The sequence below is a fragment of the Gossypium raimondii genome, chromosome 13, assembly GCF_025698545.1.
Source record: "Gossypium raimondii isolate GPD5lz chromosome 13, ASM2569854v1, whole genome shotgun sequence".
Lineage (NCBI taxonomy): Eukaryota > Viridiplantae > Streptophyta > Magnoliopsida > Malvales > Malvaceae > Gossypium > Gossypium raimondii.
This window is the reverse complement of record NC_068577.1, coordinates 12,521,684-12,544,360: the sequence shown is the minus strand read 5'-3', so window position 1 is coordinate 12,544,360 and position 22,677 is coordinate 12,521,684. Positions and strand designations below refer to the sequence as shown.

The 22,677-nt window shown below is 37.4% G+C and overlaps 1 protein-coding gene across 1 annotated transcript; it reads left to right on the top strand.

Annotated features, from left to right (window-relative positions):
• Window positions 1–21,768: 21,768 nt before the first annotated feature.
• Window positions 21,769–22,362, top strand: LOC128036129 (uncharacterized). The gene has a single exon (XM_052627005.1). It carries the CDS (start codon window positions 21,769–21,771, stop codon window positions 22,360–22,362), a length of 594 nt encoding a protein of 197 aa, XP_052482965.1.
• The last annotated feature ends 315 nt before the right edge of the window (window positions 22,363–22,677 follow it).

The following is a 22,677-nucleotide window of genomic DNA, read 5'->3' as shown; positions in this document are numbered from 1 at the left end:
TGATATGAACATTTTCTAACTTCCTCATAGATCACATTCATCCCATTATCAACATGATTGGGTAGTGGAATTTTTTGTACTGGATGAATCATCAAACTTAACAACACCCATGTTAATGAGTCTTTCAACTAGCTTTTTAAAGGTAGTGTAATTCTCTATTGAGTGCCCCGTAATTCCCGCATGGTAGTCGCATTGTGTGTTCGCATCATACCATTTGGGATACGGAGGTTGCACAGGTTCTGAGTAGAATGGAGATACCACATGTGCATTAAACAGCTTCTGATACAACTTCTCACATGTCGTTGGGATGGGTGTGAACTGGAGCTTCTCAGTACCTTGCTTCACACCTGAGTCTTGTCTTGATGAACCCTGCTAATTAGCAACCACCTTTCTTGGCTGATTCACCGTAATTAATTTGCTGTATGAATTCATGCTGTTCACCTCATTTTCTTTTTCTTTTGAGGCTTGCCTTCTGTTATTTCCTCCAACATCAATCTTTTCACTTGTTATGGCACTTTCAATCATTTCACCATTCATGACTATGTCAGAAAAGCTTTTTGTGGCACTTCCTAACATATGTGTGATGAACGGGGCTTTCAATGTATTTATAAAGAGCATTGTCATTTCCCTCTCCAAGAGCGGTGGCTGAACTTGGACAGCGACCGCCCTCCACCTCTGTGCGTATTGCCTAAAACCTTTATTCGACTTCTTTTCCATATTTTTCAAGGTGATTCTATCAGGAATCATTTCTGCTATGTGACTGTATTGCTTCATAAAAACCTGTGCCAAATCTCTCCAGGAACTAATCCTAGTACGACTCAATTGATTGTACCATTTGGATGCTGCCCTTGTGAGGCTATCTTAGAAGCAATGTATTAGTAGTTGGTCGTTATTGACATACCCAGTCATTCGCCAACTAAACATGGTGATGTGGGCTTCAGGGCAACTGGTCCCATTATACTTTTCGAATTCTGGCATTTTGAACTTGTGAGGGAGTACCAAATCTGGGACCAAACTCAGATCCTTAGCATCAACCCCGCGATAGCTCTCGATGCTTTCCATATCCTTGAATTTCACTTCAATCCACCTCTACCTTTCCTCTAATTGCTTTGGAAATTCTTATTTCACTTTTTCTTTTTCAACAACCTCATCAGAGTCGGGTATAATAGGATTAACAGGATTATTCTCAAGGCTAGAGCCCGATCTAGCTCGATAATTCATTGGCCTTGAAGCGTCAGCCTGAAACTGCTGAGGCCCAGTTGTAACAGAAGATTTGAATGAGTATACTTTATCTTGGGCTTGCACACGTGGAGGAGTAAAGCCTAGGGGATATTGGGGTCCATTATTACCTTCCTCTTCGACATTGGCCACAGGGCTCTTTCCTTTATCCTTTCTATTAGTCAACAGTCGCATTAACTATTTCATCATGCTCCCTTGGGATTCCTTCATTTCATCTATCATATTCTGCTAAATCTTCTCGAATTGCTCTTTCATTTCCTGTTGAAGTTGATCCTATATTTCTTTTTGGAATTGTTCGAGCTTTTCCAATCTTTGGTCCATTACTTTGTTTTTTCCTTGTGTACTGATATTCTAGGATAACTGTCAAAATTTTTAGGGTCATTTTGTGAGATTTAATGTACATGATGCAATGCAAAGATAATGCATGAATGCAAAAGAAGAGAGGTGTTGATTCTGATTCAATTCTATTAGAACAACTTTTCTAGCAAACAAATCTCTTTACATAAAATGGATATTTATACGGCCTTGCCCTCATAGGCGGAGACATTCGATCCTCTTCTTCATTCGAGCGTTAAGAGAAATCTCATGAACTCTTCTAAAGGGACGTCTCTTCTATCTCCTTTTTGCTTGATCCGGGCCGCAACTCGTTGCTCACTCATCCTCGCGATGCTCGTTGGCTTCTCTTTAAGAAAGTTCAGCAGCTCTCGAATAATCTTTGTCATCTAGAATCCTTAAGCAATAGAGCCATAGTAGTCCTCCATTAAACTATCATCCTTCTCTTATCACGTTTTCTTGGACCATATTCGGACAACCATATTATCATCCACTTTATCAAGAAACTCATTTTCTTATGACAACCTCTCTATTTAGCAGCTGAACGTGAATCAACACCTCTTTTTTATGATGAAAATGCAATGCAATTGCAACAAAAAAGAAAACAGGTTAGTACAAAGCTAAAGCAAGAATAAATAGAAAGCCTATTCGGGTGACCACTAGGGGTTTGGCATAGCTCTACCTAGGGCAAGTTCCTAAGGTTCCCTATATGTGGTTTGGTTTCTAAAGTAAGGGTACCTGAACCAGAAAATTCCTCAATCCTTACCCATTATAGGCTCATACAGACCGAATTCGATTTAGAGGAATACATTTCCCTATGACTATGCGGAGACGCAAATCTCACGGAGGCATAGGTATGGATGTATCCCAAAAGCGATCCACTATCCTATACGGAGGTGAAAACCTCACGAAGGACTAGCTTCTCACTCCCACTTAGAGGGTAAAATCATTCAACTCATGTAATGTATAATGCAAAAATAACTAAAACAATTAGATCAATTAATAATGAATGCAAAAAGGATCTCATGAATTTTTAAAATCTATTTTTTGACCATAAGATAGAAATTAATCAACTTTGTGGCTCGACTCTCTTATTTTCGTCCCCAGCGGAGTCGCCAAGCTGTCGAAACCATTTTTTATTTTTGGAAAAAAAGAAATATTAGTAGTCGATGAAAATTGGAGTCGCCACCAATCTTTTATTAAGGTGTGATTGGATCACCTAAAAACAACTTTGGTCTACGAGTTTGAGAAAAACAGGTTCGGGAGTTAGTTACGTACGAGGAAGGATTAGCACCCTCGTAACGCCCAAGAATTGGTACCAAGTTGATTAATTAGTGTCTTAATTTCGAGAGTTGATAAATACGATCCTTAATTATTCGTTAAGACTTTTTTATTTCTGAGAAAAAAATGCCACACCCAATGCATTAGGGCACTATATTTTATTTCTTCAAAAACGAGTTTGTCCTAAAAGACTTGTGTTATAAAATTTAAAAGAATATTCAATTGTTTAAAATTTATGAAGAAATCACAGCCCAATACATTAGGGCACAATTTCTTAAAATCCCAAACATCGAATATTTCTTTTATTAAAGTTTTTTAAAAAAATCTTCATTTCGAGAAATCAACACGTCACATCCAATGCATTAGGACACAACATATTGAATTCCCGACAACAAGTTTTTGTTTGATTAAAACGTTCTCAATAATTAGTTTCAACGAAGAAAATTAGAACCCAATACGTTAGGGCTCAATCTTTTCGAAGATTCTAAATACGAGTATTGCCTTTTTTTTTCAAAGTTTTGCATTTTTTATGAATTCAAAAAAAATCGATATAATGTTTTATTAGATGTATGCATAAATGCCACTTTAACAAATAATGATAATGAATACAACAATGGTATAATAGCATGAGTAGTAAACAAACTAAATTAATATAAAAGAAAAAATAACTAATGACATACAAAATATCAAACAAACGAGGAAAATCAAAAATATTCTTTTAAAATATAAATGTAAACACAAGTAAATAACGAAGGAAGAAAATAAAAAAATAAAAATAATATAGGTATAATATATATATATTGAAATTATGAAGAATAAAGACAACATATGATTTACATATAAAATTTTGGATTATAAAATTTATATAAACAAAATGCATAATACATTTATGAAAATAAAGAAAATATATAAATATATATATGTATAAATTATAAAATATGTGTTAAAAATATAAGTATGTATTTAAGCATTTTCAAAAAAACATAGATATATATATGTATATATATAAATATAAAAATATTCATTAGAAGGAATATATGAATATATACATGAACATATATAAAATAATAATTATTTACATATATTTATAGATTATAAAAAATAATTACATATTGAAATTAATTAAATTAAAAAAAAGACTAAATTGAACTATATATAAAAAGTCTGGGGCAAATCCGTAAATAAGTGAAGCCATAAGGACTAAATTGAACGCGTGAATTACATAGAAGGATTGGAAGGGAAATTCTCCCTTTTTCTCTAAACGACGTCGTTCAATTGGGACCAAATTGAAATTGGAAATAAATTAAAGGGCGAATTTTAAAAATAAAAAGAACTTAATTGTAAAAATATTAAAAGGCGGAGGGGTTAAAAGTGAATTTTCCCCTCCGCATAAAAACACGCGGATCCTAGACCGGGTCAGGTCGGTTTTGGGTCGATCTGGGCCTTAAACGACGCCGTTTTCAGTAGGCTATTTAAGCCAAAAACCCTTTCTAAAAATCACTTTTTCGTCTCTTTTTAAAAAAAAAACCTCTCCTCCCTTCTCTCTCAGACATCAAGTCTGGCCAAGGGTCCGGGCATCGGCCGGTCGCCTACCACCGCACCGGCCGCCGATCTCCAGCAACGGCCCCGCCTTCTGCGGTGATCGAAAAAGGGGAAAACCTCAGATCCGATCCATTCGAAGCCCCTAAACCCTGAAAATATCAACAAAAATCCTCAAAGCAAATAAGAAACCTTTCAGTTTCTGGCCACCGATCCTCGGGGGTGGCTCCCTCAACCGTCTCGGTGACGTTTCTGACTCAAACAAAGGTGATTCTTTTCACATTTTATTTTATTCTATTTCAGTACGCAAGAAAAACGAAAAAAATAAATATATAAAAAATCAATAACGAAAAGAAGCAAAAACAAATATCAACCTTTTATTTTTCGACTAAATTTTTTTTATTTTATTATGTTGCTCTTGCGTTGTAAAAATGCTTGTTTTCTATTCATTTTCCCCCCTTTACAGTATCTCCATGGCTTTTTTTTATAGCCAAAATAACAACAATATAAAGAAATGAATCTCTTCTATTTGATTTGAAATCTTTGATTTTGTTTCCATTTTTGTTGTTTCTTGCTGTGTAGGTGAACGTGGCTCGTCCGAGGCGGCGCGGATGCTTGCCCTAGACACCCTAGGGTTTCCTGGATCTGTTTTGGGCCGCATGTAATTGGGCCACTATTTTTTCTTATTAGTTGGGCCATACAGGCCCGTTTGTAATTTGGGCCATTTAGACCCGGGAAAAATCGGGTATTTACAACGATTATAGGATCATATCTACAGATCAAACTATTACAAATTTCTGAGTTGCTCCTTGGTTATTTTTCCCTACTATCAATCATGACTATTACAGGATCATAGATTAATACGGAGAACTACTTGTGCCACATTCATCAAATCCCTTTATTATTTCATTCATCAAGAGAGAAGTCTCTGCCAACTGAACATAGACGCAAGCATCGGATAAATGAGAGGTAAAGAATCCAAATGGTGTCAGTTGATTGTTTTTGAACAATCTTGTTGGTGTTTGACAGAAAAACAAAGGAGAGAGAAGCAAAGAAATGGATGCAAGGAGAATTGAACAAAAATTGAAACCTGAAAACTGATTTCATCTTAACTTTCATTAAGATAAAACATATAAGTTACATAATAGTTTCCTAATACATAACTGCTCCCACTAATTTCATGACTAAAACATAGCTTGAATTACACACAAAATACAACTGACTTATCAACTATTACATCACATTGGACACCATTCAAATCAGCAACTAATCCTACTAACTTTAAATACAAATTACATAAGAACTAAAGCTAGTTACACATGAACAAAATGTTGCTGCTGTACTGGTTGAGCTTCAATGCTTCTTTGTTGTTGCTTTGCAGGCCAAAGTTCAACACTCCTCCTTGGACTTTATGCAACAAACACCAATAATTCTCCTTAAGTTCTCAAATCTTGTAGTACTGAGAGACTTAGTTAGAATATTAGCAAGTTGGTTTTCTGAGCAGCAATGAATCAAATTAACTTCCTTTGATTATTCAGCCTCTCTAACAAAATGAAATTTAATCTTAAAATGTTTGGTTTTGCCACGAAATACTGGATTTTTTGCTATGGCAACAGCTGACTGATTGCCAACTCTAATCTCAGTAGCTTCAACTTGATCTTCATTCAAATCACATAAGAGTTTCCTAAACCAAATGGCTTGATTAACAGTTGCAGCACCTATAATGTACTCTGCTTCTGCTATAGACTGATCAACGGTTTGTTGTTTCTTTGAACTCCAACAAAAGACCCCTGAGCCTAGGGTGAAGAAATAGCCAGATGTGCTCTTCATATCATCAATGGATCCCGCCCAATCACTATCAGAATACCCTATCAACTTGAGTTCTTTTGCCTTCTAAAATTTTACTCCATAATTCAAAGTCCCTTTCACATATCTAAGAACTCTTTTGGCTGCCTTAAAATGGACAACATCACAACCATGCATGAATCTAGAAAGAAGACTAACAGCAAACATGATACCAGGCCTTGTAGCTGTCAAGTAAAGTAGACAACCTACAAGGCTTCTATACTCTTTCTCATCAACTCTTTCATTGTTGCCACTGTTGGTTAGTTTTTCACCTTGAGCCACTGGTGTGCTAACTATTTTGCAGTTTGACATGCAAAATTTGTTTAAGATCTTCAAGGCAAATGCCTGCTGACTTATGAAGATGGCATGATCAGACTGATTCACTTCTATGCCAAGAAAGTAAGTCATTTTCCCTAAGTCATTCATTTCAAAAACATCTTGCCTCTGCATTTTATACTCTTCAATTAGTTCATCCTTTGCTTCCAATTACCAACAAAATATCTACATAAAGTGACACAATCAGCAGGGTTTTATTCTCTGATTTCTTCACATCTTTGATAGATGCCAGTGATGGTTCTTATGCCTCTCGTAGGTACATCATCAAAATCATCACCAATTAGCTCTTCTTCTACTTCAGCTGGTTGTAGATTACTATCTTATTGACCTTGTTCACACAAGCTTGCATCTGTACCATTCGATTTCCATACATTTCCTTCATCAAATTTCACATCCCTGCTCACCATGATTTTTTTGGTGGAGGGATCAAAGACCCTATAACCTTTCTTTGTGCTGTTGTAACCAACAAAGATCCCTGGCACAGATCTTCTTTCTAGTTTGGTTCTCTTCTCAGCTGGAATAAGTGTATAGCAAACACAACTAAACACCTTTAGATGTGAAACTGTTGGCTTGAGTCCAAACCAAGCTTCAAAAGGAGTTTTTTCTTTGACAGCATTGGTTGGCAATCTATTAAGCAAGTACAATGAGGTGTTCACAACCTCAGCCTAAAACTTACTTGGTAATTTGCTTTCAAACAGTAAGCATCTAGCCATGTCAAGTATTGTTCGGTTCTTTCTTTCACTAACTCCATTTTACTGTTGAGTATAGATGGTTGTCAGCTGATGTTGAATTCAGCCTGCTCACACAGCTTTTGAAACCTTTCTGATAGGTACTTAGTGCCATTGCCTGATCTCAAGACCTTAAGCTTACAACTTGATTGATTCTCAGCTAAGGCTTTGAACTTGTTGAATATTCAAGTACTTCAGACTTTTTTTTAGAAAATTAACCCAACAGAACCTTGTATCATCATCTATAAAGAACACAAAGTATCTTCTGTCATTCAAAGAAGAGGTTTTCATTGGTCCACAAATGTCAATATGGACCAATTTAAGCTTGCTCGAGCCCTCCATGCCTTGCTAACTGAAAATGGTAGTCTCACTTGCTTCCCAAGCTGACAAATTTCACAAACTCTGTCTTTGACTTCAACCTTGGACATGTTTTCAACTAAATTGAATTTGTGAAGCAAACGAAGTGATCTATAGTTAAAATGGCCTAACCTTTTGTGCCATAAACTAGCTTTATCAATAAGACTAGTATAGGCCTTCATTTCCAACTGATTCACATCCAACATAAAACAACTCTCAGTCATAGCTACTGTGACTAGTTCTTTACCAAGTGAGTTCTTAATAACACAGGAGTTGTTCTTAAAAGTAAGTGAATAACTGGAAACATGAAAATTTACACATTTTTACATACCCTTTTTAACTTAAAATCATACAATTTCGATAAAATTCTTGTCGAAAAAATAATTAATTTTTACAAAATAATTAAACTGCACTTAAAATATGAACATGTTGAATTTTAGTTAATTTTAATAATTAATTTTGATGAATTTTGGTTATTTTTGACAGATTTGCACAAAGGGCAAAAAATGGCTCGACAGACATTGCTAGAAGCACAAAACCGAGAAGCAATTTGAATTATCGAGGTGAACTAAATTTTAGCCTAAGATGGTTCAAAATTATATGTATTAATTCATATTATAATTAATTTTAATTTATATCCAATTTAATTTGGGTTAATAAATTATTATTAATTAATTATGAAAAAGTAGTCCAGTTGAACTGAACCGAGTGAACCGAACCGACCAAGAAATGGACAGACCAAAAACCGTCCCAAGAGCTTACCCAAATCAACTTATTAGTTTATTATTTAAGCTTGCAAAGAGGCAAGGGCTGCAATACAATTTATATAACCCATCATGGCGAAACCACCCGAATTTTTCTTGGAGTAACCAAGGGGCAGGCACCAGTAACAATTATGTCCAACCTAGATTGACCCAGCCACCTAGTTTTTCCCAACAAGCTTAGAAACCAACGCAAGCTGAACCATCCAATAGCCTAGGGAGTCTATTGATGGCACACATGGCAAAAAATGATGCCTCTCTGAAGAATTTGGAGGATCAAGTGGGCCAGCTTGTAGCTGAACTCAGAAACCTACCACAAGGTGCTATACCTAGTGATACGGAGAATCCGAGGAATCCAGGGAAGGAGCATTGTAAAGCGTTAACATTGAGGAGTGGAAAGACTTTAGAGCACAATTTCGTCGAAGTTGAGAATGAGCCAACTGACGCTCAAGACTTAGAGGAAGTTCAACCAAGTGTTGAAATTCCAATTTCACCGAAAATTGAATCTAAAAAATCCAACAAGGTAACTTCTGAACCAACTAATTCTGATCAACTAATAACTCCGTTAGATGCAGAATTGCCACAGAAAATGAATCAACCAGTTCCAGTAAAGAAACCTCCACCACCCTACCCTCAAAGACTTCAGAAGCAGAAGTAGGAAATTCATTTCAAGAAGTTCCTAGACGTACTCAAGCAACTTCATATCAACTTCATTTCAAGAAGATCAGCATAAGACAACATTCACCTTCCTGTACGGTACATTTGCATTTACGTGCATGCCATTTGGTTTATCTAATGCACCTGCTACATTTCAAAGATGTATGATGTCTATTTTTACTGACATGGTCCAGAAATATTTGGAAGTTTTTATGGATGATTTTTCAGTATTCGAAGATACATATGATGATTGCCTAGCCAATCTAGCCAATGTACTAAGGCAATCCGAAGAAACAAACCTTGTACTGAACTGGGAAAAGTGTCATTTCATGGTACGAGAAGGTATTGTTCTAGGGCATCGGATAAAAAAACATGGAATCCAGGTAGATAAAGCAAAGGTAGATGTTATTAAGAAACTCCCACCTCCAATATCTGTAAAGGGTGTTAGGAGTGTTTTGGGCCACGTCGGTTTCTATCGAAGATTCATCAAGGACTTCTCCAAAGTTACTAAACCCTTATGCAAATTATTGGAGAAGGACACGGAGTTTAAAATTGATAAGGAGTGCTTAGGAGCTTTCAATAATTTGAAGAGTCGGTTAGTCTCGGCACCCATAATAGTCACACCAGACTGGGATTTGCCATTTGAATTTTTATGTGATGCTAGTGACTTCACAATCGGAGCTATCATGGGTCAAGGAAGGAACAAAGTTTTTCATCCCATCTACTATGCGAGTCAGAATCTGACAGGAGCTCAACTGAATTACACGGTAACATAGAAAGAGTTACTTGCTACTGTGTTTGTTTTTGACAAGTTTTGATGTTATCTTGTAGGTACCAAAGTGACTGTTTATACGGACCACTCGGCAATGAAGTATTTACTTGCCAAGAAAGATCCTAAGCCGAGACTAACTTGATGGGTACTTCTACCTCAAAAGTTTGATCTAAAATTCCAAGATCGAAAGAGAGTGGAAGACTAAGTAGCAGACCACTTGTCCAAATTGGAGCTGCAAGAAGGGAACTCTCCTCTTATACCAATTCGAGAGACGTTTCCAGATGAACACATACTGAAGGTAAATCATGTCTATAATACCCCTTGATTTGCTGATATTGCTAACTTTTTAGCTTGTGGTTTGTGTCGATTAATAAGACGTATCATCAAAAGAAAAATTTTATTCACGATATGAAGTACTATTTATGGGAAGAATCATATTTGTTTAAAAAGTGTGTAGATCAAATGATCAGGAGATGCGTGGCAGAAGATGAAGTACATAAGATTTTATACCATTGTCACTCAGCGCCGAGTGTGGGACACTTCGGAGGTACACGTACTACAACCAAGGTATTGCAAGCCGGATTCTTTTGGCTAACACTATTCAAATATGCATATGCTTACATAAAGAGTTGTGATCGATGTCAAAGGGTCGAGAATGTTGCCAACAGAAATGAGATGCCTCGAACAAACATCATTGAGGTAGAATTATTCGATGTTTGGGGTATTGACTTTCTTAGTCCTTTCCCTCCATCTTTTGGTCACAAGTACATATTAGTAGCAGTAGACTATGTGTCTAAGTGGGTTGCGGTAGTGGTATATCTGACAAACGATGCTAAGGTTGTAATAAAGTTTTTGCAGAAACATGTGTTCACAAGGTTTGGAACCCTAAGAGCCATCGTCAGTGATAAAGGGTCCCATTTTGTGAACAAGTGGTTGAAATGGTTATTAGATAAACATGGAGTGAAACAGAAGGTCGCTACAGCTTACCATCCGTAGGCGAATGGGCAAGCTGAACTGGTAAACAAGGAGATCAAAGGCATACTGGAGAAGTAGTTTGCCCGAACCGACAAGATTGGTCTAAAAGACTGGATGATGCTTTATAGGCTTACAAGACAGTATGCAAGACACCTTTAGGGATGTCACCCTATAGGTTAGTCTTTGGGAAAGCTTGCCATTTACCTTTAGAGTTAGAACACAAAGCTTACTAGGCTCTCCAACGACTCAACTTGGATATTAAAAGTGTCAAAGAGAAACGGATGCTTCAACTTAACGAGTTAGAAGAATTTTTAATGTCTTCATACGAGAATGCCATATTACTTAAGGAGAGACTCAAGAAAAGGCATGACAAGCACATCCAAGTTCGAGAATTCGAAGCAGGTCAACAAGTCTTGTTATTCAATTCCAGATTAAGGTTCTTTCCGGGTAAGTTAAAATCACGTTGGTCCGATCCATTTATGATTCATCGAGTCTATCCATACGGAGTTGTTGAACTTCAAGGTAAGGGAGGTAAATTTTGAGTTAATGCTCAACGTTTGAAACATTACTAGGGAGATAAAATTGAACAGAATCAAATCTCGTTCATTTTATCATATATTTAATTTTTCTTGTTCTTCTGTTTGAATAAATGATTTAGGGTATATTTTCGGGATTAGTATGTTTAAACAAATTTTGTCTAGGAGATTGGAACTTAAGCGGGACCGCTTGTGACCTCTCCAATCTTTCCTGGGAATTGATTTTAACATAATTTCCCAAGAAATTAATTCTTAAATGACAAAATAAATTTTTAGTTATTCAAATAAAAGGGTCAATTTTGATCCAAGTTTTATGTTGCAACTCAATTTTGAATTTTCATTAAGTCTAGGAACTTAATTGAAATATTTTTAAAAATTTAGATGCTCTTTTGTAAATATTAAAATTAGATGCCTCTTTTGTAAATATTTTCAAAAAGCATCTAGAATAAATGTCTTTAGTTCAATAAAAAGATGATAATTATTAATATATAATTATATCCATTATAATATATATTAATTATTATCACTTTATTTAGAGTTTGGATTAGTTTTAATTTAATCATATTTTATTCGATAAGTTTTATCTTAATAAATTAATAGATAATAATAATTTAATATGCATTATATTAATTATTAATTGTTATTTACTTTGAGTAGAATTTTAATTTAGAATTTTTAAGAATTTTACTCTAGCTCCTACTATTTTCACTATAAATTCCACCCATCTATTATTATTATTTTCATTCATACACCATTCCCTCCAAAAACAACAAAACCCTTCAGTCTCAAAACCCCCTAAAATTCCCTAACCACAGCATCGCCCAGCTGATCGGTCAGCGCACCCCGCGCGCGCCCACACCAGGCCTCCTCAACGATCCATACGCTGCTCACATCTATCCCCTACTGCGCGCTGCTGCCTTGCATACCCGAGCTCTTAATTTGTCAAAAACCCCTCAACTTATTTTAATTTGTCATCTTTTGATTCAAAATTATTTTTCTTAAGAGCTATTAATTTTTACAAAAAAGGTGGTAAGACCAATTTTTCTCCTAAATTTTAATTTAATTATCTAATTTTTCAATTTATTGAATTATTAATATTTTATATTAATTAAATTTTTGGGAAAATAATTGTTACCATCTTATGATCAGGTTAATCATGCCTCGCAAGAGAACTCGTGCATTTGCCCAAATTGACGAATCACAAAACAAGTTCCACCGTGAAGAAGCCAAAGCAAGATATGAGAGTATCTTCAAGAATCAACAGATGCATCCAGAGAAAGGTTTCACATTGAAAGAAGACAACTATATTGGTTTTATGGCGCGTATTCGTCAGGTTGCTGAAACTCTCAACTGGGAGTTGTTTTGTGAGAAGAGACCTAGTGTGGATAAGGAGTTAGTGCACAAATTCTATGCGAATTTAACCTCAAAATTTAAACGCTATTAATTCTATATGGATAAGGAAGTTCCAGTTCGCAAAATCAAGGTACCAATAACTTTAAACGCTATTAATGAGCTCTTTGAATTGCTTGATTTCGAAAATGACGAGTATTCCTCCTTGATAAGCAATATAGAGTCTGAAAATTTGCAAGAAATTCTTGAGGAACTTACAGTTTTAGATTCTAAGTGGACTGTGTCAAAGCAAGGAATCCACACTTGTCGAAGAGAATATTTGACACCACTCGCAAATGTATGGTTCTACTTCATCCGATTTAGCCTTATGCATAGCTCACATGGGACAACAATCTCACTAGAGAGAATGGTCTTATTATATTTGATTTTAACTGGGAAGACCATTGATGTGGGAAAAATCATTCTGAGGGAAATGTAGAATTGTGCCGTTAGACGTTCACGTTCTGGCCGAGCTTACTTTTCCTTTACGATAATAATTCTATGCTTGAAAGCTAAAATTCTTGCAAACGTAAAGAAGACAAGCTATAGCCAGGGCACATTCACAGATTGGGACCTCTATCGAATAGCTGGAGACTTTGTTCTACAGCAACAAGTTGAAGAATGTGAGGATCCCTAAAAAGAAGAAGAAGAAGAAGATCCCACAGAGATCGAGCCAGTGCAATCGGCTGAAGTCCCTGATAAGGTGGAACCAATGGAACCAGAAGCTGAACCTAATAATGGGACTTCAATGTTGATAGCTCAATCGCCTCGCCCAGATCTTTGAGATGAGCTGTCAAAGTTGATGGACATAATGCAACATATGAAGTGGCAGCAACAAGCTTACTAGAAATACTCAAAAATAAGGGATGGCTTGATGAGAAGTGCTCTTATGAAAATTTACAATGACCCATTTATTTTTGTGCCTGAGTTTCCAGATTACATATTTGAACCATGGAGCCCATTATTGAAAAAGGAACGAGGAGATTCATGCGAAGACAATAATGATGGAGCAAAAGATGAGTCAAATTCAGAAGGATCTGCAAATAAATAAAGGGGGGATCTCGACTTTATGTTATTTATGTTCTTAGGTTATTTTAGGATAAAGTTAATTAGGAATTTTTGCATAATAAAACAAGATATGGAAATCATTAATAAAATTGAACAAGTCGCGAAGTATAAAATGTGGCAATAGATATATACATGTCTAGGATTAGATTTAGAAAGAGCTTGGTACTTAAGCAGTCAAATTGACTCACCTCCTCTTTACTAGAATCCTACTTGGTGTATAGTATCTATTCACTTTAAACAATGAGCACATAAGTAGGGGGACCGAAAAATTGAAATTATTTCCACTCAGAATAAATATTTCTTTTAATTATAATTAGGATATATTTTGTTCAATAATTTGAAATTTTGTTAAGTATGCTAAAATTCAATATAAATAAAGTTCTATTATTTCAATAAATTTTTATGTTAGTTGAATAATGATATAAATATATTTTTAATAAAGTATGCAAATCGTACCATAAAATTTTTAGTTCCTTAAGAAAGGTAGGCATGCTTGAAAGTTTAAGTCTCTAGAATTGACTGAGTAGTTTCTTGAGGTGAAATCCTAGGAAGCATGGAATGTTGAAAGTGATTTAGGCAACTCTTGTTTGGATCGTTTGAGCCTTTCAAGCCAACCTTGATGAAATTTTATCCATTGAAACTCAACTTTGAGACTATATGGCCTAATTTTATTTGAACCCTTACAATATTTAGCCATCACTTCTCTCTTAATTATCTTTAAATTGTCTCAAACACTAGACTCAGTACTATTTAGAATATTCTTTGAAAATAAGTTTGAGGGAGTTGAAAGAAGTATCAAGTGCTCTAAAAATTGTAGTACATACAGTAAAATAGTAAAAAAAGAGAGCACATGTACTTGAAAGAAAATAGATGTACAAAGGAGCATGTGAAAGCAAAGTAAGTTGGAGCATTGAGGGAAACTATTCCAAAGGTCCGATTGAAGCTGAGTCTAGGGTTTAAAAGTCTAAATATATCTATTTTTTACTTACCTCTAGCCTAGCTACGTTACAACCTTTTTAAAGATATATTGATTCATGTTTTCTATGTTACCTATATTAGTGGAGGGAAATTCCTTAATCTTGTTAAGGAAGCATTTAGTCTAATTGTGCTATCATAATAGTTGTTGAGATTCATTTGAATGATATGTATACTTAAGTAGCATAACTATCAAATTTCTTATTTTTGAGCATAAGTATATTAAATTCATAATTCTTGGAAGAATGTTATTTTGAAGGAATTTTTCAAATGTGTTTTCTGAGTAATTCTTTTTAATTTGTGCATTACTCGGGATGAGCAACGAATTAAGTTTGGGGGTGTGGAAACACGAAAATTTACACATTTTTACATATCCTTTTTAACTTAAAATCATACAGTTTCGATTAAATTCTTATCGAAGAAATAATTAATTTTTACAAAATAATTAAAGTGCACTTAAAATATGAACATTTTGAATTTTAGTTAATTTTATAATTAATTTTGATGAATTTTGGTTATTTTCAACAGATTTGCACAAAGGACGAAAAATAGCTTGACAGACACTGCTAGAAGCACAAAACTGAGAAGCAAATTGAAGTATCGAGCCGAACTAAATTTTAGCCTAAGACGGTCCAAAATTATATGTGTTAATTCATAATATAATTAATTTTAATTTATATCCAATTTAATTTGGGTTAATAAATTATTATTAATTAATTATGAAAAAGTGGTCTAGTTGAACCGAACCGAGTGAACCGAACTGACCAAGAAATGGATAGCCCAAAAACCGTCCTAAGAGCTAACCCAAATCAGCTTATCAGTTGATTATTTAATATTTCAAAGAGGCCCTTGAAGACTTGTTCAAGCTACATTCAAACCCCTCCACAATTGGTGGCTTTATAGGTTGGCCCCATGTAACGCCCCAAAAATTTGAGTCTTTAATTACTTTGCATGTTTTGACACAAAATTGCTTGTTTGCTTTAATGGCTTAGTGATTTGGGTGTGTATGGGAGTGTTTGAGAAGCCTGGGTTCAAGTTTTGGCTTCTGTAGAATTTTTAGTTTTACTCTTAAATGAATCTGGACACTGGCATATAGGCCTTATAAATAATAGTTTTTGTTTTATGACACAAAAAGAGCATGTGGTCTAGTGGCAAGGTGGCGTGTTGTGTAACTCTGAGGTTTGAGGTTCAAGTCCTAGATTGTACAATGAAGTATTTATTTTACTTCTTGAGCTGTGTAGGTAGTGGAGTTGGACTTAAACACAGCTAAGGGGAGTTTGAGTAGAATTTGAATGGAGTTGTTGGGAGAGTTGAGGAGAAATCTGTGGAGTAATTTAAGGAGGGATAAGGGGAGATATTTTAGGAGAAAATCAAGGGAAGTGAGGGGAGAGGAGAAGTGTCCCAAATGTGCACTTTGATACTCAGGAAATCCTGCCAAAAGGGGATACTACTTATTTTGGTATACTTCTCATTTCGGTTTTTGGTAATGTTTCCCTTTTTTTTCTTTTTGGTGTCGAATTTTCGCTAAGTTTTTGTCTATCTCTTGGGTTTGTTCGATTACTTTTCTGCTCTTCCCTTTTATGCTTTTGGTTTTGGCCGAATAGTATTTTGGTTCCCTCCTCTATTGAATTCTCCTTCCTTTCAGTTATCGGCTTTTGACCGAATATCCTCTTTGTCTTTCAATCGGTCTACCGTTGTTAGGCTATTTCTCCTTCTACCTCCTAGACGAATATCACCTTTTCATTGTATCATTCTCTACGCCGATCTTTTCTTTGCCGCTTCTTACTGTTCCAGTGCTGCAAGTGTTTCTGACTATCGGTAAAGTGTTTATACTCCTCACTTTTTGATTAAAACTGTTCTCTTCTATTCTTATTCTAAAAATCGAATACTCTCCGTTTTATCCTTTGATTATCGACTCCATATTCTTTCCTCATAAGTTTTTAGTCATTGCGGTTTTAGGGTTTCTTTCGAGGAGTGGTGGATTGTAAGTGGTTTGAAGTAGTCGCAACCCTTGTTCTCTACGTTCAATCAAGGTAATATGCTACCTCACTTTTGGGGTTTAGACCGTATACTGATTATGTTCCTATAGGATATCATTCACGGTTTGAGGCCACTTATATGGCCTAACTTAGTTAATGAGATCATTTTTTGTGGTACAGATAATCAATAAAAGCGTGTGACCAATTTTGGTTGACGGTCTTGGAAGATTAAGTCGCCCTCATTCAAGCAAGGTAAGGATGGTGTTTTTGGATTAAGTGTCAATAAGAGGGTGTTTTACCCTAACGATTAAAGGACTGACATTAGGTCATGATTGAATCTAGGTTGGTGTACGTGGAGATTTGCGCTCTTCTCGTAAATAGGTGTGTAAACACCCTACTGTAACTGTAGAATGGCAAAAGCCAAAAAGCTGAAAATACAGCGTCTGAGACCACACGGGCGTGCGATCGCTCGTGTGGTAAGAAAAATTCGTGAATCATGGGCGATAGACTGTAGAAGCCTCCATGGGCATTTCCATGGGCTTTGGCCATACTGGGCCGAAATGGGTTGTGTGGGCTCAATGGGCTCGTGGGCCCCAGACAGATGAAATCCATAATTTGTGGAAAATACTGGACTGGATTATGTAGATCCCGTAGCCGTGGCAAAATCTGAGCTGAACGGGTCACACGAGCGTGTGGGCCCACATGGGCCAAGTAATGGGCCAAACTTGATGGTTTGTTAAATAATAAAGAGGTTTTTAAACTTAGGAATAGATTCAATGTGACACGCTAGATTCGGCCATAATGTCTAGGCCAGGTTTGGGGTGTTACATTTAGTGGTATCAAAGCCAAGTTACAAAACTCGGTTGTGGAATCGGTTTTGAAAATATTTGGAATTTTTGAAAAACTATTCTTGAAGTGTTTTGGAAGGTTTACAAGTGTGGCACACCGAGTCTCTAGCGCCGAATTCGTAAGTTTTTTTTATACAGTATACTGCTTGAACTGAAATACACTGAGAGACTATTAAAGATAGTAGGACTGTACTGAAACTGTAGGGAGACCGTGATTTACGAAAACAAAACTCTGATTACTGCTTTTCATAAGACATCTCTTAATAATTACTTGAATTACAAATTAATGCATAAAACTTCGTAAACATATAATACATACTTGATATGAGCACTGGGGGTACTCGCGGAAGGGGTACACGAGGCCGCGTTAGAGGGCGAGGAAGTGCTAGGGATAAGTCTTCGACATCAGGCCACATGCCTAATGTTGAGGCTAGGGAGGCACCAACTTCACCGGTGACTGAGACAGGATCATACGATCGAGCGATTGGGAATGATGCTCTATCCCAAGCTATGCTCCGCATTCTAGAAAAGGGTCGCAGGGACAAGTACTGGTGCTGTGGGCCATGGGTCAATTTTAGAATGACTCCGGTCAAATAGAACAGAAATCTTCAGGGGTAATTACCGGTTGGAAGCCACAAAGAGAATAATGGATGACCTCGACTGCATTTCTGAGCAAAAACTAAAAGGTGTAGTGTCTTTACTATGACACGAAGCCTATCAATGGTGGCTTACCGTGAGAGAGGGTACTCAGGCTGACCGGTTAACGTGGGATTTCTTTAAGGTGGTATTCCAAGGAAAGTAAGTGGGCGCAAGTTATGTCGACGCCCGAAGAAAGGAATTTTTGAGCTTGACCTAGGGGAATAAAACTGTGGCAAAATATGAGGTAGAGTTCTTGTGACTGAGTCACTATGCTCGTGGGATAGTGGTGACTGAATATGAAGGCTGTGTGCAGTTCGAGGACGGCCTCCGAGATGAGTTACGAGTCTTAATAGCTCCGCTGAGGGAGCGAGATTTTGCTGCCCTAGTAGAAAAGGAAAAAATCACCGAAGACGTGAAGCGCTCTGAGCTCCAGAACCGTGACAAGGATAGGGGCAGGTATAAATGGGATTTCGGGCCCTTGAGTTCTTTTGGAAAGCCTAAAATGAAGGCCATGCTTGATGGGGCTGTCCGAGCTGGGGTTCCTGTTGTAAGATCACAACCTTGTGCTGATTGTGGGAGACATCATCTGGGTGACTGCTGGAAGAAGATTGGGGCATGTTTCAGATGTGGGCCTATGGATTATCAAGTCAAGAATTATCCTCAGAGGCCTATCTAGATGCAAGCTGCAGGTCAGGGAGAGGTGGTCAGCAGCCACCGAGAGGTTGTAGTGCAAGCCAAAGGTGGAAATGGTGTGGGACGAGGTCGTGGAGCACCAAGTAGAGGTGCTGGTAACATTGAGGCAAGGCAGCCAGCGCTTGTCTATGCTGCTCGTCGCCGAAAGGATGGTGACGCTTTAGATGTTATAACCGGTACGTTCCTAATTCATAATGTACCTTACACTGCTCTGATTAATATAGGGTCTACACATTCATACATTGCTTGCATTGTGTCTGGCACCTTGGGTATCATGTGTGAGAGTACTGGTAATGAGATGATTGTGTTAAGTCCACTGGGACAGTCAGTAAGGGTAGACAAGTTGTTCAGGGATGTGCCCTTATAGTTTCAAGGAGTTATATTTCTAACGGATTTGATGGAGCTACCGTTTGGTGAATTCGACCTAATCTTGGGGATGGATTGATTGGTAAAGCACCATACAAGTTTGGATTGCGCTGCTAAGCATTTGGTGTTGAAGACTACTGGTTCGTAAGGGTTGTGAGGCATTTCTAGCCTATGTTGGTGTATCTGATTCTGAGGTTCTTTTGTTGGAGATATCAGAATAGTTAAGGATTTTTCTGATGTATTTCCTGATGAGCTCCCTGGGTTGCCTCCGAACCGCGAAGTTGAATTTGGTATTGAGCTCCTTCTAGGAGCAACTCCAGTGTCCATCGCCCTTTATAGGATGGCACCGAAGGAGTTGGTGGAATTAAAAGCTCAAATCTAAAAAATGTTGGATCGAGGATTCATTCGACCTAGCGTGTCTCTATGGGGAGCACCAGTGTTGTTTGTAAAGAAGAAGGATGGGTTCATGCGCATGTGCATTAACTATTGGCAATTGAATAAACTCAATATCAAGAATAAGTATCCTTTGTCGAGGATAGATAATTTATTTAATCAGCTGGGATGAGTTTCAGTTTTCTCTAAAATAGATCTTCGTTTTGGGTACCATCAGCTAAGAGTTAAAGAGGCTGACGTGTACAAGACTGCGTTTAGGACTCGTTATGGTCATTACAAAATCCTAGTGATGCCGTTTGGGCTGACGAATGCATCAGCTACCTTTATAGAGCTGATGAACTAAGTGTTCTAGCCCTAACTAGATCGGTTCGTGGTGGTAATTATAAACGATATCTTGGTGTATTCGAGAACCGAGGATGAACATGATACACATCTCCGGATTGTTCTGCAAATTTTAAGAGAGAAACAATTGTACGCTAGGTTCAGCAAGTGTGAGTTCTGGCTACGAGTAGTGACATTTCTGGGTCATGTGGTATCTACTGAGGGCACTAGGGTAGATCCTTGAAAAATTGATGCCGTACTGGATTGCAAACCATCTAAGACCATATCTGAGAGTCGAAGCTTTCTCAGTCTGGCAGGTTATTACAGACATTTTGTTGAGGGGTTTTCCTTGATTATTGCACCTCTGACTAAGTTATTGCGTAAAGGGGTACCGTTTAACTGGACTATTAAGCAGCAAGAAAGTTTTGAGAAATTGAAGAAAGTTCTGATTGAGGCCCCTGTCTTAATACAACCAGAGTATGGGAAGGAATTCACTGTCTACAGTGATGCATCAAACGTTGGTTTGGGTTGTGCGCTGATGCAAGAGGGTAAGGTGGTTGCTTATGCGTCTCGTCAGCTTAAGCCTCACGAGGTGAATTACCCTACTCATAACTTGGAGTTAACTGTGGTGATATTCGAACTGAAAATTTGGAGGCATTATTTATACGATGAGAAATGTACTATCTACACAGATCTCAAGAGCCTTAAGTACCTCCTCATGCAGTTGCAGAAGGAACTGAATCTTAGGCGGTGAAGATGGATAGAGCTGCTTAAGGATTATGATTGCTCGATTGAGTACCACCTTGTTAAGCCTAACATGGTAGCTAACACACTGAGTCGTAGGGCTATATCTGATTTGAGAGCAATGTTTGCTCATATCAGCTTGTTTGATGATGGTAGCTTGTTGGCTGAGCTACAAGTTAGACCGACGTGGACTGAACATATTAAGGGAAAATAGTTGTTGGATGAGTCACTGGTTCCTCGTTTCCGATAGGTTGAGCATGGGAAAACTTCAGATTTTGGGCTGAATAGTGAAGGAGTACTGTGTTTCCGTGGGAGAGTCTGTGTACCGAGGGATAATGATTTGAGGCAGTCTATACTAGAAGAGGTGCATAGTAGTCCTTATGTTATGTATCCCAGCGGGAGTAAAAAGTACCATAACCTTCGTGAGTTATATTGGTGGCCTGGTCTTAAGAGTGAAGTTACTGATTTTGTAAGTAAGTGTTTAACTTGCAAGCAAGTGAAGGCTGAACATCAGTTACTTTCAAGGTTGCTACAGCAAGTTAAAATTCCACTTTGGAAGTGGGAGAGAGTAGCTATGGACTTCGTTAGTGGGCTGCCCCTAACGCCTAGTAAGAAGGATACAGTATGGGTTGTAGTGGATCGGTTGACCAAGTCAGCCTATTTGATACTAGTTCATACTGATTACTCTTTGTAGAAGTTGGCTAAACTGTATTTGGCTGAGATAGTAAGACTGCATGGGGTACCGGTTTCCATAATATCAGATAGAGATCCTCGCTTCACGTTTCGATTCTGGAAGAAGTTGCATGAGGCTTTGAGTACAAGACTGGAATTTAGTACTGCGTTTCATCCCTAGACAGATGGTCAATCGAAAAGGGTGATTCAAATATTGGAGGATATGTTAAAGTGTTCTGTAATAGATTTTCGAGGCAGCTAGGAAGACTATTTACCGCTAGTAGAGTTCGTGTATAATAAAAGCTACCAGTCCAGTATTCAAATGGCACCGTACGAGGCGTTATATGGTCGTAGGTGTCGTACTTCTACCTGTTGGACTGAGTTGGGTGAGCGACGAGTTCTGGGGCCAGAGTTAGTTTCTGATACCGTAGAGAAGGTAAAACTAATTCGACACCAATTGAAGAAAGCATCGGATAGGCAAAAGTCTTACGCGGATCTTAAACGCAGAGATATTGAGTATTCTGTGGGGGACTTCGTATTTCTCAAGGTCTCCCTATGGAAGAAGTTACTGAGGTTTGGGCGGAAGGGTAAGCTTAGCCCTAGGTTCATTGGGTCTTACGATATACTGAAGCGTGTGGGACCGGTTGCCTATCAACTTGAGTTGCCTCCAAAATTAGACCGGATTAACAATGTGTTCCACGTCTCCATACTGAAGCGTTATCGCTCTGATCCCACACATATAGTACTAGTCGAGGAGATCGAGGTTAGTCCAGATCTAACCTTCAAGGAGGAGCTAGTGCAGATATTGGACTGTAGGGTTAAGGTACAAAGAAAGAAATCCATTCCACTAGTCAAAGAGCTTTGGCCTAATAACATTTCAAAAGAGGCCACGTGGGAACCCAAAGAGGTGATGTGACAACAATACCCTCATCTATTCTGACCAGGTAAATTTTGAGGCTGAAATTTTGTTAAGGCAGTTAGAGTTGTAACGCCCCAAAAATTTAAGTCTTTAATTACTTTGCATATTTTGACACAAATTGCTTGTTTGCTTTAATGGCTTAGTGATTTGGGTGTGCATGGGAGTGTTTGAAAAGCCTGAGTTCAAGTCTTGGCTTTTGCAGAATTTTTAGTTTTGCTCTTAAATGAATCTGGACACTAGCATATGCGCCTTATAAATAATAGTGTTTGTTTTATGACACAAAAAGAGCTTGTGGTCTAGTGGTAAAGTGGC

Excerpts from the sequence above, each read along its gene's own strand:
- LOC128036129 (XM_052627005.1), top strand. The coding sequence starts at position 21,769 with ATGGCACCGTACGAGGCGTTATATGGTCGTAGGTGTCGTACTTCTACC.